This window comes from Camelus bactrianus, chromosome X (assembly GCF_048773025.1).
Source record: "Camelus bactrianus isolate YW-2024 breed Bactrian camel chromosome X, ASM4877302v1, whole genome shotgun sequence".
Classification (NCBI taxonomy): domain Eukaryota; kingdom Metazoa; phylum Chordata; class Mammalia; order Artiodactyla; family Camelidae; genus Camelus; species Camelus bactrianus.
In genome coordinates this window covers 65,152,663-65,167,617 of record NC_133575.1, presented here as the reverse complement: position 1 = coordinate 65,167,617, position 14,955 = coordinate 65,152,663, and the positions used below count along the sequence as shown (strand labels likewise).

General features: G+C 34.4%; 1 protein-coding gene across 1 annotated transcript in view; it reads right to left on the bottom strand.

Annotated features, from left to right (window-relative positions):
- Positions 1–2,665: 2,665 nt before the first annotated feature.
- SH3BGRL (SH3 domain binding glutamate rich protein like) overlaps positions 2,666–14,955 on the bottom strand; it is a 70,276-nt gene continuing 57,986 nt past the window's right edge. Inside the window, exons 2-4 of the mRNA XM_010949751.3 lie at positions 13,853–14,038; positions 9,545–9,625; positions 2,666–3,971 (exon numbers count right to left, since the gene is read on the bottom strand). Of these exons, the coding sequence (XP_010948053.1) occupies positions 3,939–3,971; positions 9,545–9,625; positions 13,853–14,038 (300 nt within the window). The 3' untranslated portion in view covers positions 2,666–3,938. The remainder of the gene's footprint in view (positions 3,972–9,544; positions 9,626–13,852; positions 14,039–14,955) is intronic.

Sequence of the window (14,955 nt, the reverse complement as noted above, 5' to 3'; positions counted from 1 at the left end):
TTGACCAAATATCTGGGCATTATAACCTAGCCAAACTGACACACAAATTTAAGCATTACACCTATGTATTATGGCTGTTGTGAAGATTAAGTAAAGTTATGTAGGCAGATGATGTAGTAGAGTGCCCAGAGTAAGTGCATTGCCTTCACCATGCCCAGTAACAATCCAAATAATTAGGATTCATGTGAAGAAAAAGAAATGAAGAAGGAAAAGGTGCTCTACATGCTCTGGGGCCACTTTTGCTTTACATAAAGGTGGGGAAATGGAAATAAAGTTGTAAAACAGGTACCACTACTGTCTCTCTGCCTCTTCCCCTATATTAATCCAGTAGTAATGAAAATTAATTACCCAGTAGCAATATAAACTGGTAACTCTAGGTCTTCAAGAATCACAGTAAGTCAAACGATTTGACCAATTTCTGAAATTGAGGCCTTTTCTCTATTCCTACAGTATAGATATTTTAATAATAAACCTAGGAAGATCATCTGCTTTGAAGGCTGTGTCATTTTGATAAAACTTGCAGGAAACCTATTTTTCTCATAATCCCACAGTATGATAGGTTGGAAGGACTGAAGTCATACTGTATTTCCATGTACATTGCAAGCAGGTTAGGGCCAAAGAAAAATAATGTTATTTTTTTTAATTTGTGGAGGAAGATATATTTTATTATGAAAGACAATCATGCTATGCTTTTCTAATGGTGGAGTAAGGAGCATGGCAAAACTTCCCCCATCAAAATAGCAATTTGAGTGAAGAAAATTATTTTGAAAGCTTCTGAAAGTCATCCTCAGGGCATACAACTATATTGGAATAAGAAATGACACCAGATGGTAACTTAATTGCACAGGAAGGAATAAATAGAAGCAAAATGGTAAATAAGGTTAATATGCATATATAACCCCTCTATATTTGTTCAGTTCTCTCCCTTACGGTAATAAAATTATCCCCTTGGATACAAGATCCCTCAATTTCAGGTTTTTTAGATTTTTTTGTCCAGAGGAATCCCCTTCATATTTCATATAATGGTTAAACAAAAATGAAACATAAAGGCTATGGATATAGTAAGAAAGAAACTGAAAAACTCTTCTTCCAGTACTGGTGACAGAGATGGGATGGGAGAAATATTTAGTGGTCTGTCATCTTATGCAAAAGATGATCTTAACTTAAAAGGCTGTCTAGCAGAGTAATAAGTAGCAGGTGCCTGCTCCCTGTCCCCAGACACACTTTGCCTGATCACCATTAGGTTCCGAAATTGGGATGCATGAATGGGTCACTAGGAAGTGCAAGCATTTCCCACACAAGCTAGAGTAGCCACATTGTACAAGAAATTCCACTCAACCCTGGGTTTCCTGCCTGTCGGGAGGAAGTTAGGAAATCTCACTGCTTCCTAAGCCCTCTTCCCTTATATGCATTTCTGGAAAACCTATTAGTAGAGAAAAGAGAATTTTGCAATCCTGTGTAACTCCCTAACCCTACCCCAAGAGTCATAGTAGATGGTGATGTGTGAATATTTATATACACATATGTGTTTATATAGGTTTAATTTCATACATAAAAGTAGACAGTTACATATTGTACCCTAAATAATAATAATAATAATAATAATAATAATAATAATAATAATAATAATAATAATATTGATGATGATGATGAAACTGTTTCTAAAATTTCTTGTTCCTTGTATCTGGAAATGAAGAGAGTTTTTATACTGGGGAACCATGCCTCTAGCCTGGCTTAGGGTGCTGGTCAGAATTTGGAGGTAACAGAGCAGACCAGCACATCAGTGGAGGTGAAAACTTTTGGAAATGAGTATCTCAGAAAATGAGTGGTACACACTCCCAACATCAGAAAGTTGAATCAAGAGCAATCTAGGAAAGCAAGGGGCTCTGTTGCTCATGGAATACCACAGAGAACCAAAACCCACCTTCTCTCTGCTTTGCTTTCAGGTTTGTGTATTACTTTCTCTAGGTTAGTTATTCCAGCTTCTTACTATCTCTTGGTGTTTTGTGGGTTTATAGAATAGTGGGACAATTTTTGGTCTTTCATAAAAGGGGCCCCAGCATGGCCTTGAAGGCATTTCCCTAATATTCAGAATTTCACTTGCTTTTCTTAGGTCTACCAGACATCTAGTGCTCAGCTGACCAAAAAAAAAATCAATTTGGAAAGACTTAATACAACCTTTTACTTTAAATATATATATATATATTTGTTACATTGTACATTGTAGTTAAGTAGATATAAACATCTAGAAATGCCATCTATTTTTAAAGAATGTCTGTTTTTTGACAGTGTTAACTTATTTGATACTAAAATAAAAGTAAAAATGCCTACATAAAATACTACAAGTAGGATCATCAGCATTTAATAAAGCACAGGAGAAAATATTGATGAAATTTTTTTTAGCATTTTCCAGAATCTATTACAAAACACCTTGCTTACTCCAGAGTTCTCCACAGCATATTTTTGTACACAAAACAATGGAATAATTATTTGTTTGACTCCAGTGTGTATGCAAAATTCAGAGCTCTAAGGAGGAAATTTAGAAATTTCATTCAAATTGTTTTCTTTTTGTTATTTTCACTTTTCTCCTTCCCCACCCTCTAAAAACTATATTATTAATCTAAAGTTATTATTACACTATTTAGAAACTCCATAAACATATAAATTATGTTTCTCAAAGTAGTAAGTTTATTTTAAAGCATTGCATCAAGTTTGAATCTCCATAAACAAAGCCATGTCTTCATTGTATACTGATTTTGGCCAAGAGCGCAGACTTGCATCAGATGATATGATAAAGTAATTTAAAGGTGTTTGCTTTTAGCAATAAAATAATGTGGAACTTAAGTACAATATATATGTCTCCTGGATGATTTAGGTCATAATGTTTCTAGTCTTCTTGTAAGTTTTCAAAATTAACATTTTTTAAATTGATCCTTTTATCTGATACTAATTCTATTCAGTGGAATGGAGGCATAGAAATTATTCTCTCTGCTTAGATTAATGTACTCATACAGTATATGCCTAAGCTGAAACAAAAAGGTCAAATGTCTGAGAGATAGTGGCATTTGTGATCACAAGTTGTTTTGAAAGGGAAAAAATGAGTTCCAGTGTATTTAAAAATAGTTAATTAAAAATCTGAGTTCATTGCAAAAGAGGCCATTTTAAACTTATTTGCCATCCCACTTCCATAACATACATATGCATATTTCACTGGGGCAAGCAACTTAGTAATATGATTGCATCATAGCTGTGTACTTAAGCAAGAAACTTGTCAACTGAATACATCTTTTTTTTTTTGTGGGAGTTCACCAGTGTTGACTGGATCAGATCAGATCATTTCCTGATCACTGAAATATGCAATGAAAGGCTACGTTTATAATTCTAGAAAACCTGTGGTTCAGTACATAGAAGTTTCAACTACAGAAGAATGGCAATGTTATAATTACCATAGGAAATTGTCTGACATATCATAAACATTACCTGCAGCTACTTTTTAATCATAATAATGTCACATCAAAAAGGTACATATTTTTGTTTACTAAAGTAAATGAGGCAATCTGGGAATAAGAGATTCTTTCTTTCTCTCTCCTTTTAAAATTTCTCAGTGGAGAACTATGGATATACTTAAGCTGCAGTAAATAATACCAAAAAAGGGAACAAGTGTTTGCTTTTTAAAATCATTGAAATACATAAAATGCCTTGGCAGACAACAATACTATTCCATGACATCTACTTAAAATTGTATGTTCATCTCCAAAGCTCATCATAATGTTCACATTTTAATTATGTATTCATTTTGATTGTTTGCATTTGAAAACAACAACTAATCTATTATTTCAACATTAAGCCTATTTCTGTTGAAGCCAAGATAATTTTGCTAGTGTATAAAAGCAAAGGAGACTCCTTTTTCAAGATGCTTAAGGCAGAATGTTTAAGGTTCATCCTTGCTGCTTTGCCTGAGCTTCTGCTTCCTGAAATGAAAAACAAACAAAATAGATTTAAATATCACAAATCAGACATCCATGTGTATTTTGGTTAGACTATATAGTATCTCAAATTACTAAGACTATTTAAAATCAGAAAAATGGCCCCCAGAAAAGACTGCTTACAAATTCTGAATAGAAAAGCTATAAAATAGAAACTTCGGCTAGAAACAGATGTCATAGAGAACTGTCTAGTCATTACTAATTGTTTGAAATAATTCCATAAAAGCAAATGATTTACAATTATAGTTGACATTTAATTTAAACGTAGATGATGTCCTTTTTGTGTGATTTTTCACAAAAATTGAGTGTTCAAAAACATTGTCACCCACAGTTTACAGTCAGTTGGGGTTTTGTTTAATTAAGGTTTAAGTTACTTTTAAAATGTGTTGTTTGTCAAAATGTTGTTACTTTTAAATTTCATTTCAGTAGGCACAAAGAGGTAAGGTCATCTTTCTTTTCCTTTGGACAGTGAGTACTTCTAGCATAGGAACTCTGACTTATGGGTATGTTCTGGCACCTAACTTAGTACTTGGTACAAAATAAATTAAACAAAAGTTTATGGAATTAAAGATGGGTGGCAAGAGTGACTTTGGTGGAAGAAACTTCAGACTTAAGTTGTAGAAATCATGTATGCTAGACAATATCACTCTAAACACCTGTCACTAATTGAATACTTTGACAGTCTCATGAGTAACAGCAGCTGCATATTCCAAAATAAGCCTCTGATATAACCTCAAAAGAAGGGGGAAAAGCAAACAAATAAAAAAAAGATGCTACATTTTTGCCAAAAAAGAGGTAGAAATGATAGAAATAAGGAAACTAGAGAACACTGTAATTCATTCTTAATACATCTTGAACACACAGATGTCATACACTACTGATTCACCTTCCAAAATCTCCAGTCAAAAAAAAATGTCCTTAAGCTCTTCTGAAACTTCTAGCATAGTGTTTGGCTGTCAAAATGAATACATCTTAGACCCACACTATGCATTTTGTTTCATTTTATAGAACAAGCTTCCAAAATTTTTCTCACACAACAAAATAAATTTTATACCAAGGCCCCTCAATGGCCCAGCACATATAGTTGGGGAAGCAGTGAGATAAAAATGTGAGTATGTCCTAATGTGAAGTCCTTCTTATGAGCTCCTAATGACTCTGAGTAACTAGTATTTTGGAGACAGTCTAGTTCCCTAAGTCACATCTTATCAATCTTTGCTGTAATTTATCATAAATTCCTTGGCTCTCAGTTATCCTTTTTAATGGAAGAAATCACTAGTACAAAAATCCAGAACAAAAGGCAATTCAAAAATTATTTGTAATCTTTCTTTAGAATATATTATATTTAAATTATTTACTTTTCTAATTGTTTTATTCATCAAATATGTAAATTGTGCTAAAAGCTTTATTATTACCTAAAAATAAGCAGCCAGTATATGTAGAATCACATTATTTAATCAACCAGAAAGCTTTAGAAACCGGCATATGAGGTGTTCTCCCCCTCCACTCCTACTATAAACATCATTCTATAAATGTACTAATTTTGAGTCAGATAATTCTGGGTTCAAATTCCATATCTGCTACTAAATTATTGTGTAGCCTTGAACAAATAATGTAAATTATCTGAGCATCAGTTTCCTTCTCTGTAAAATGGCACTGAGGACACCAAAGCTCATAAGGATGGTGTAAAGATAAAATGAGATATATGTGAAGTGTCTAGCTCAATGTTTTAGCCCACTGCAGGTATCCATCCTTCTTTCTTGCTTTTCTCCATTCCACTTTTGGCCTAGTAACTAAGACCAACACCACAGCTAAGTGTTATTACATACACTTCTCTTGGAGATGCAGTAGAATAGGATGGGCTTAGTGGAAATAGAAATCCTTCAAATTTCACACTAGGGGCAGATTTCCATGGCTCCTCCCTAGAGGAAGGTAGTTCAACCAAAGGTAAGGAGAACATTTTTTAACCAGTATCTTCTATTCCCTCAACATATTAGTGAGCATGGTTCTTCAGGAGCATGTTGGTTTTCCCCTCAACATGAACATCACTGGATTATTATTTTTTAGTAAAAATATATGCTATTTGATTTCATATCAAAACTACCAACTACACTGCAATGTAAGAAATGCTAGTGCTAAGAACTAATCTTTTGTATTAATAAAAGAATACATAGTAAATATTTATATACCATGTTTAAATGCATCCAATATACAAAAAAATATAAAAATTACTTGTCTTCCAGATAAGAATTCCTTGCTTTGTGGAAATATTTGGCAATGGGTACTTTTAAATATCAAGCTTTCCAGTGCAGTGGTTTTTAATAATTTTTAAATGTAAAGAGAATGTATGCTAATTATTTGGAAAATAAAGAAAGGGAGAAAAACATGCATATTAGCTATTACAGTTCCTTTCAGTCTCTTTTTATCCTATACACAGATCTTAAATGTAATTACAATGTTAATTATACAGTAAAAATAGTTTTGCAGCTCATTATAGTGTATCTTTTTACAAACTATCATTTTTTAATGAGAGCATGAGTTCATTCAGTGCATAAACCATTTTTGCTGACTCTGTTTTTGGACATTTAACTTGTTTCCAAATTTTTTAAGCTTATAAATAACATTTGATTTGTTTTTATCCATAAAGACTTTTCCATGTATAGAATTATTTTATTAGGCTTCAATACCCAATGAAATTACTGGATAAAGAACTATAAATATTTTTGAGGTCCTTGATACTTATTTGGCATTCTGGTTTTCAAAAGGCAATACCAATTTATACTGTCACCAATAATATATATGTTTCAAAGCACTCTTTTCAACACTGAGCATTGTCACTCTGTTTTATATTTGCTAACTTTATAGATAAAAATGGTATCTCATTTTGTCACATTTCTATGTTATTACCGGTGTACTTTCCCAATGCAGGTTAATTAGTAGTATTTCTTGTTTTGTATACTTCCTGTTCAGCCAGTTCTTTCTGGAAGGCTTATTGTTCTGTTAAATTAAAGAGGGGGGGGGACTCTGAAAGCTGAGCTGAAAGATAGAAAAATCATCCTTCTGATATTGAATTTATCACTTTTAATCTTGGAAAAACCTATTAAATATTAATATTCAAAATCTCCCTATCACCCAACCACTCTTTAACTCCAGTCAATTCCAGACCTCTTCTTGTTATCCCAATCTACCATTTTCCCCTAGTTCAAGTCTTGATAACATCTACTTTTCCTTTACTCTATTCCTCATCTTAGGATTGAACAAACAAGCTGACTGGCTCCACTATGAGTTCATCAACTCTAACTTTAGCTGGGCCTCTCATTTTGCTCAGCCATCCTTCCATTCATGATTTTAGCCTACACCTTAGCTTATTTTCAACAAGTGAATCCTTTCAATTCTCCTCAAATTTCCCATCACTCCTAGCAGATGATCTTTCTTCTTACTTCATAATAAAGATAAGATGTTTTCAATGTGAACTTTCCCATAACCTCCACACACATTAAAATTTCTTTCTATTTTTATCCTTTCCTCATTCCCTCCAGTCTCAGAAGAAAATTGCATGCCCTCTCCTTTACAAGACTAACTCCTCTCTTGGATCATTCATTTTTCTGTTTCCTTCATGATTTTTGCTTCATTTTCCAATCACTCAGGTTAGAAGCCTCAGAGATAGCTTCAATCCTTCCCAGTTCTTTACATACCCAAGTATTTTATAAGTTGCTAAATCTTATCACGAGTGATGTTTCTGTGTCTCCTAACTCCATCTTCTTCTATGGCTGCTATATCACTTTAGGGCTTCTCCATCACTTTTCTGGACTCCGAAGGTATCCACTCACAGGTCAACCCATCTCTAACATATCATTTCTCCAATGTTTCACAATCATTACCACTGCCAAGTGTATTTTCTTAAGACATAGATCAAATCACATCTTAAAATACAGAAATAATCACATTACTGTCTTCCTCCATTTCCTATAATGGCTTTTAGATGTCTAGAAGATAAAGCTGAAGTTATCCAGCACAGCATTCATAATCTGGTTCCAACCTGCCTAGCCAATCTCACCTCTTAATGAATCCCCCTTTATTTAATATGTCCTATACTGGATTCATGCTATATTACACTCTGCTCCCTGAACATATCATCAGGTGTAGCTACATCCCAAGGCACTGGTTCTTGTTGCTGCCTCTGTGAAACATGCTTAGTTTTACTTCAATATTTCAGAATCCCTAACAGCTCAAATGCTACTTCCTCTATGAAACTTTCCACAAACCCTTTAGTAGTAATTTATGATTATTTCCTCTGGATGCCTACAACAATTTATTCACACCAGCCATACAGAATTTATTTGTCTGCATGTCCCTCACTAGGTTATAAACACTTTGAAGGTACAGACTATGTTGTATTCTCTGTATTTGCCCTACAATCAATATCAAGTCAATGTTTGACACTCAGTAAATATTTATTAAATGAATAAATGAATGAATGACTCCTACTTTTCATTGAAAGAGAGAGTCATCAGTCATAGAAAACAGACTATCTTTCCTTTTATACTTCCTCTAATATGCACTGAAATTAATTACTTAACTCAGATTTTACTAACTTCTTTAAAGAAAAATGCCTTACCTAACATTTCCTACAACTTGAGTTACAGAAAACCTAAAATAAGACATTTTATCCATGGGAAAAGAAAGTTTGGCAAGAAAACAGAATTTCACAGTGACTCAAACAACAATGCCTGTAAATGGTCTCTAGTGAAAACACAGACTCTCAAAATTGTAGGAGGAGCTGGAGTTTGAAGAATCTGTTTAACATAAAATTAGCTTCTAAGAGCAAAATGTAAAATAACAGAGCAGGGGACATACATTTTGATTAAACCAGACTGTGGGTAAAAGTAATAAAGTAAGAGGCAAAGGCATATTTGAAGTTCATCGCTTTGAGACATTTCATAAAATAGGCAATCTAATTTTTGATTTTTTTTTCTTTATATGGTCTCCCCTGGGAACACCGCCACTTGGAAAATTAATTTGTTATTGACAGGGGAAAAGCTCCAAATTCAGTCAGCAATTTAGTGACCAGTTTTGACATTCAGATGTTGTTAGTTAATTTGAGTGAGTGACTCTAGCATTTGCTCTCACACAAAGATAATAGATACTGCCAGGAAGATTACTATGAACTAAGATGCTTTCTATCCATGTAGAACTGTGTATGACAGCTGGAATGGTAGAGTCTTTAAAATTGCTAACCATTTATTTGAGAATGGGTCAATGAGAAGTTTACTGCCTTGGGGAGCTTGATAGGGAAGTCATTCCACCTACCTCCCATTCACATACTTTATGTATTTGATTATGCACATCTGACTGCCCTACTAGGGGTTTTATGCATTTGATTATGCACATCTGACTGCCCTACTAAGGGTTAAGTGCATGCAGAGCAGGGATATTTCCCTTTAGCTATGTTGCACTGACTCTGGCTTAATCTGAGTACTTAATAAAGGTGGAAATCTTACTGATTAAAAAACCTAGCAGCAATAAAACGGCCTATAAAGAAGGGAAAAAAAGAATCATACCTTTGAACCAGGTGGGGCTGTCAAGCCTAAAAAGGCATACACTGCATTATTTTCTCTGGCTTCAAAGAAGGCATCATAGTCCTTGATAAAAAGAAGATAAGAAAAATTAGAAATATTCAACCAACAAAGGAAAGAAAAGGGAACATTTATGCAGAATGATCTGACTGGTCAGTATCTTTGAGGGCAGATAAGCTAACTAACTTCCATAATACTAGAATTCTGGACAGAGTAATAAAGAGGCAAGGCATATTGGATCCCAATTAATGTGAGTTAGAAGATATGCTGTTCTTTCATACCACACAGTACTTAAATCTGCTTCAGGGCAAGTGGCTTTCTCCACAGCCCAAATCGGCTAACTATTTGCCAGTAAGACATTGCTTATTTTTGATACGAGGCTGTTGTTCCAGTTCTCCGTTATTTCTCTTCCATTATTTATTAAGGTAGAAATGTTCTCAGAACCTACAGTGGGCCAGATAGTAACTACATATGCCCATGGCCATAAAAACAGTAAATCTGTGCTGTGTTTGGTGGAAGGGTATGGGATTTTCATAAAATATGACTGGAAGAGCAAACAATACACAAAATGTTTCAATCCAGGGATCCAATAAAACCTCACATGACTAAATTTGATTGGGCTGCCCATAGTCATCCTCTAAGTCACCACACATGCTCCAAAAGTAACAAATATAATTATCTAAATTTGACTATGACATATAATCAATAGCCAACCTACTTAGAAAGCACAGCCATTGTCTATATCTGCCCTTAGTTTGTTTGATTTAGAACACACAGAGAGAAACTTGGCATTTTGGCTGATTTATTAGAGGTAAAAAGTACCCATAATTTGCTGACTTCTCTAGAGATTGCATCACCAAAAGATCAGCTATTACAGGGTTCTTTTCTAGCACGTATAATTCCTGGCACCTGGAAGATCTAGAAGTATAAAGTTTAAGGCCTCTCAAGCCATTGATGACCCTAAATTTGAACCACATCCCAAGAAACATCAGAATTCCTCTCTTATTTAGGGACTTTTTAAATACAGTGTTATTTAGAGCCACTGAGATCCCCTCAAGGACTGACTCAAAGCATCTTTTTGTTACCCTAGATATTGACAAAGGAATAAAATAAACAAAACACATTTATAAGCAACCTCCTATACTCTTTGAACTCACCATTCAAAAACAAAACTAACTGGATCTTTATACAAATTCTATACTGAGACACATGACCTATAAGCTAATCAAAGTAAAAAAACAACATACATCATCACTATACTCAGGCACTTGGAAGTAACCTCAAAATGCTAGTTAAAGGAGCCCAACCGTTATACAAAAAGTATTTCTTATTATCATCAAATCAATAAAAATAACCCGTGTTAGTCTTTAAAATCATGTGAAAGAAAGCAGGTCTTTAACTACATTGAAATCTAATTATAAAATACTATGTAGGGTACTCTAGTTATCTCTGTTTCAAGTGTTTTGGGGTCAAAGTACATTATTTTTTGGCCTCAAACTTAGCAAACACAAACAGATTGTAACTCTGAGAGAAAAGAATAGCAGTTTCTCAATTAAGCCAGATTAATTAATTTATTCTGCAGATATGTATTGAGTACTTACTACATGCCAATCACTATTCTTGGTACTAAGAATACAAGACTGTGACATAATCTGTTTCTTCTGTAGGAATTTTCTTGAGGAAAAATAAAGATACTTTATTGACATCTCTGGGATTCCAATAACATCAATCCAGAATGTATTCTACCATATATTGGTATCATATTAATTATTTCATAGAAATGTGCTTTAGTTCTTCATATACATAGCATAAGCTCTTTCAGAAGAGGACTACCCTTAAAAATTTTGTATCTTCTATAGCAGAGCTTCATCTATGTTGGTAGGGTAATTGTTTCAGTCACATCCTAATCTGGAAATAAGAAACTAAGCTATAATTCAGTGATTCTTAAAAGGAGGTAATTTTCCCACCACAGACATCTGACAAAGTCTGGAAACCTTTTTTGGTTTTTTCACAACTGGGAAGGTGCTACTAGCACTCATGGATAGAAGCCAGGGATGCTTCTAAACATCCTGAAATACACAGGGCAGCCCCCATGAACCCAAAATGTCAGTAGTACCAAAGTTGAGAAAACTTGAGATAGTTTAAAGAAGGGAACTTAATATGAAGAACTACTTACAAAGGATTAAAGAGCTGAGAGGCAGACAGGACATGGTGAGGCAACCCAGAGACTAGCAATGGCAGGAAGCTGCCACCACAGCTAGTGCTGGAGGGAAAAGTGGAGAAGGTGGTATTACAGAGCTAGTCCCATGAAGGAGCTGTAGCCACTGTCATGGAAACCTCCAAAAACAGGAAGGAGAGAGATAACTTGTTTTTTCCTCTCCTCCTGTCATCCACTCTTCCAACCAGTGCTTCTTATTATCAGCCACACCTAATAGGCAGCCATTTGGTAATGGACACTGGGAAATATAATTTGCTGAGGTCAGCTCCCCACCCCCAATACAAAATAAAGCAATAAAAGAAGGAAGATGGGATCTTGGAGTAGACAGGAAACTAAACAATGTAGTGGTTTAAAAGAAAGAGTAAGAGCTTCAGGATAAAACAGATCTAAGTTTAAATCCTAGCTGCAACATTTACTAGTCATGTGATTTAGGAATTCAGTTAACCTCTTTTAGGCTTCAATTGCTTCATCTGTAAAATAGGAATAACAGTACCTATTTCATGCGATTTGTATGAGAACTGACTAATATTATACACATAAAGTATGTAGCACAATATACATATAATACACTTTCTATGAATGATTGCTATACACTTTTCTCCCTAAGAGTCTATATTGGGACAAATCTTAATTTTTATCATTATTAAACTCCTAACTTGGTGTCTGGCACACAGCAGGCAATCAACAGAAATTGGATTCCTTTTCCATTAACACCATTTGTTTGGTCTGAGTGTCACCTCCTGCCCCTTCCTTTCCTTCTTCCCATTTCTTAGTGACACTTGCCTTTTTTCCATAACATACTCCATTCCCTTGTAGTGTGGCTTCCAAGGGAGAAATAAACCAGGTAAACGTGGCTTCTCAAACATTACCCTTATAACCCAAAATGTCTTTGTTTTTAAAAGGCAAACAAATTGAAATTTGTGCTTCAAAAAAGAAAGGTTAAGACAATATATGCTGGCTTCAATTGGACTGGATGACCTCTGAGGCCTCTTCCAGCCCTTGAAAGTCAACAATTTGCAGAAATTTCAAATATAGAGGCACTGAGGTTTCACTATCTAAATGAACAGCTGAATTGCCTTCTCCTTATCTGCAGAGTATGTCTTTACACACCGGCCCTGTTTGCAGTAACAGAAGAAATCTTCAGGCCCCTCCTCAGAACTGATGAATTCAATTCAGAGAAAATATTTTACTTCTGAATTTTGCCATATCCTCCCCCAGATGCTCTGAATTGGCACATAAAAGGATCCCCACCAAAAAGTATCCTCACTCCCATATAAACCTATGAGTTAGAAGATTTGGATTGCTGGCTCTAAAAACATTTTTTCCTCAATTATGCTAATTCTGAGGACATAGCAAAGTAAACAATTCTTTACTGGAAATTCCTATAGCCCTTCCATATGATTTCTATACCAAGTCATCACATGGATGTGGCTTCATAACCACTCTCTGTTTCAGGTGTGTATGATTATACCCACATGCCACTCCCAACCAACTCTTTAAGAAAAAAGGCTGTTTTCTATTAATACTTGTACTTGTCATGGTAACTAGAATGGCCATAGGGTACAAATGTTACTTAAATATCCAGTGAATAAACAATGAAGGAAACTACTTCACAGTTTAAATGAAGACTAAACAAGATGGCATACTTGAAAGTACCAGTCACAAAGTAAAAACTCTATTTTTGCTTCCCTCATTCCATACATAAGTTCAATTAGCTAACTCAGAATTTTAAGAACATTCATTAATGATACCAAAATAGAAATATTACCTTTTAGCACAAAGTAAGATATTCCTCTTTTTAAATTGATTTTAATCTAAATAAGTAAAACACCTGACTTTTCAGAGGCTTCTTCTTGGACATACCAGAAACAGTATAAATGCTCTGGTCTGTATTTATACATTCACAGGTATTTTGGTGACTGACTCATCCCTTTGTTTCCTAGTAGAAGGCAAAATACTCTAGCTGCCTAGGATGGATGCATAGGATGAACAGAAGAAATGACTGTATGAAGATGTGGGGTGAGGGATTTAAGGTAATCCATTTGAAAAAACAAGAATTTAAATTGGTTCCTTACCCCAAGGTACTGGCTTTCATTGAAAATCTGAGGCGGCAGGGGGTACCCTGTTGCTGGTCGACTGTTTTCAGGTACATTTTCTCTCATCCACTTCCGATTCTCTTCATTGGCTGCAATATCTTTTTCTTCAAATCCTATCTTGTTAGCTTCTAAGAAACCAAGTACATCTTGCTGTTTCTTCTTAATCTAGGACATAAAAGACAAGATACTATATTGTTGAAAAAAAGTGTTTATTGTTTTTATTTTTCAAATTCAACAAAAAGTGTTATGAACTAGCAGAAATGAAATCAAAATCCGTGGTTCACAGATACATGGTTTTCCCTCTATTATTTTGTCGTTAATGATGCATCACAAGTGGACTGAAGAGCTTTCAGTTCACAGATCCTTTTATCAATCTGACTTTTTCTTTTTCTTCCATTGAAATTCCCACATCTAATCATGCAGAAGAAAAGCTAGCTAATGCATATCAATAACCTAAAGTGAAATTAACTCAAAAGTGTGAGTAGTGGGAAGATGTGTTTCAGCCCTTGTTGAAAGTCATTCCAAATGATCTATGTCTACTTCCTGTCCTAATAAGCATCATATAGTTAACAGAAACGAATCTTTCCTTGAGAATGTTACAAGCCACTACATCTCAATTTTTATCATTTAGAACAGAAACTGAATAAGAAGATATAAGAGCTAAGCCCACGTGTATAATAAGTTTGAAATATACCTGTACTATACGTTAGCCTTTAACATGTGCTGCTAAGGAATCTTAGAGATAATACACTTATTTTGTCTACTAATCATACGTAGGAGAGAGCTTTAAAATAGTAAAATTAATACTTTTTAGTTAGGTTTCTCCTCTGATATGCATTTCTTTTAGAACCTTAATTCATATATCTATAGTAATTTATCCAAATTTAAAACTATTAGCAAACAGTTCTGAACTGCAGAGCACAATCAATAAATGTTTCTTCATGGGGCTACATTAAAAAGACACATGGAGCAGAAACATTAGAAATATAAAATCAAAAGAAACAGTCTTCCTAATGGAAATTAAAATGCAAAATAAAAAAATTTTCATACAGTCAAATCTAGATTTATACCGTGCCCCTCCA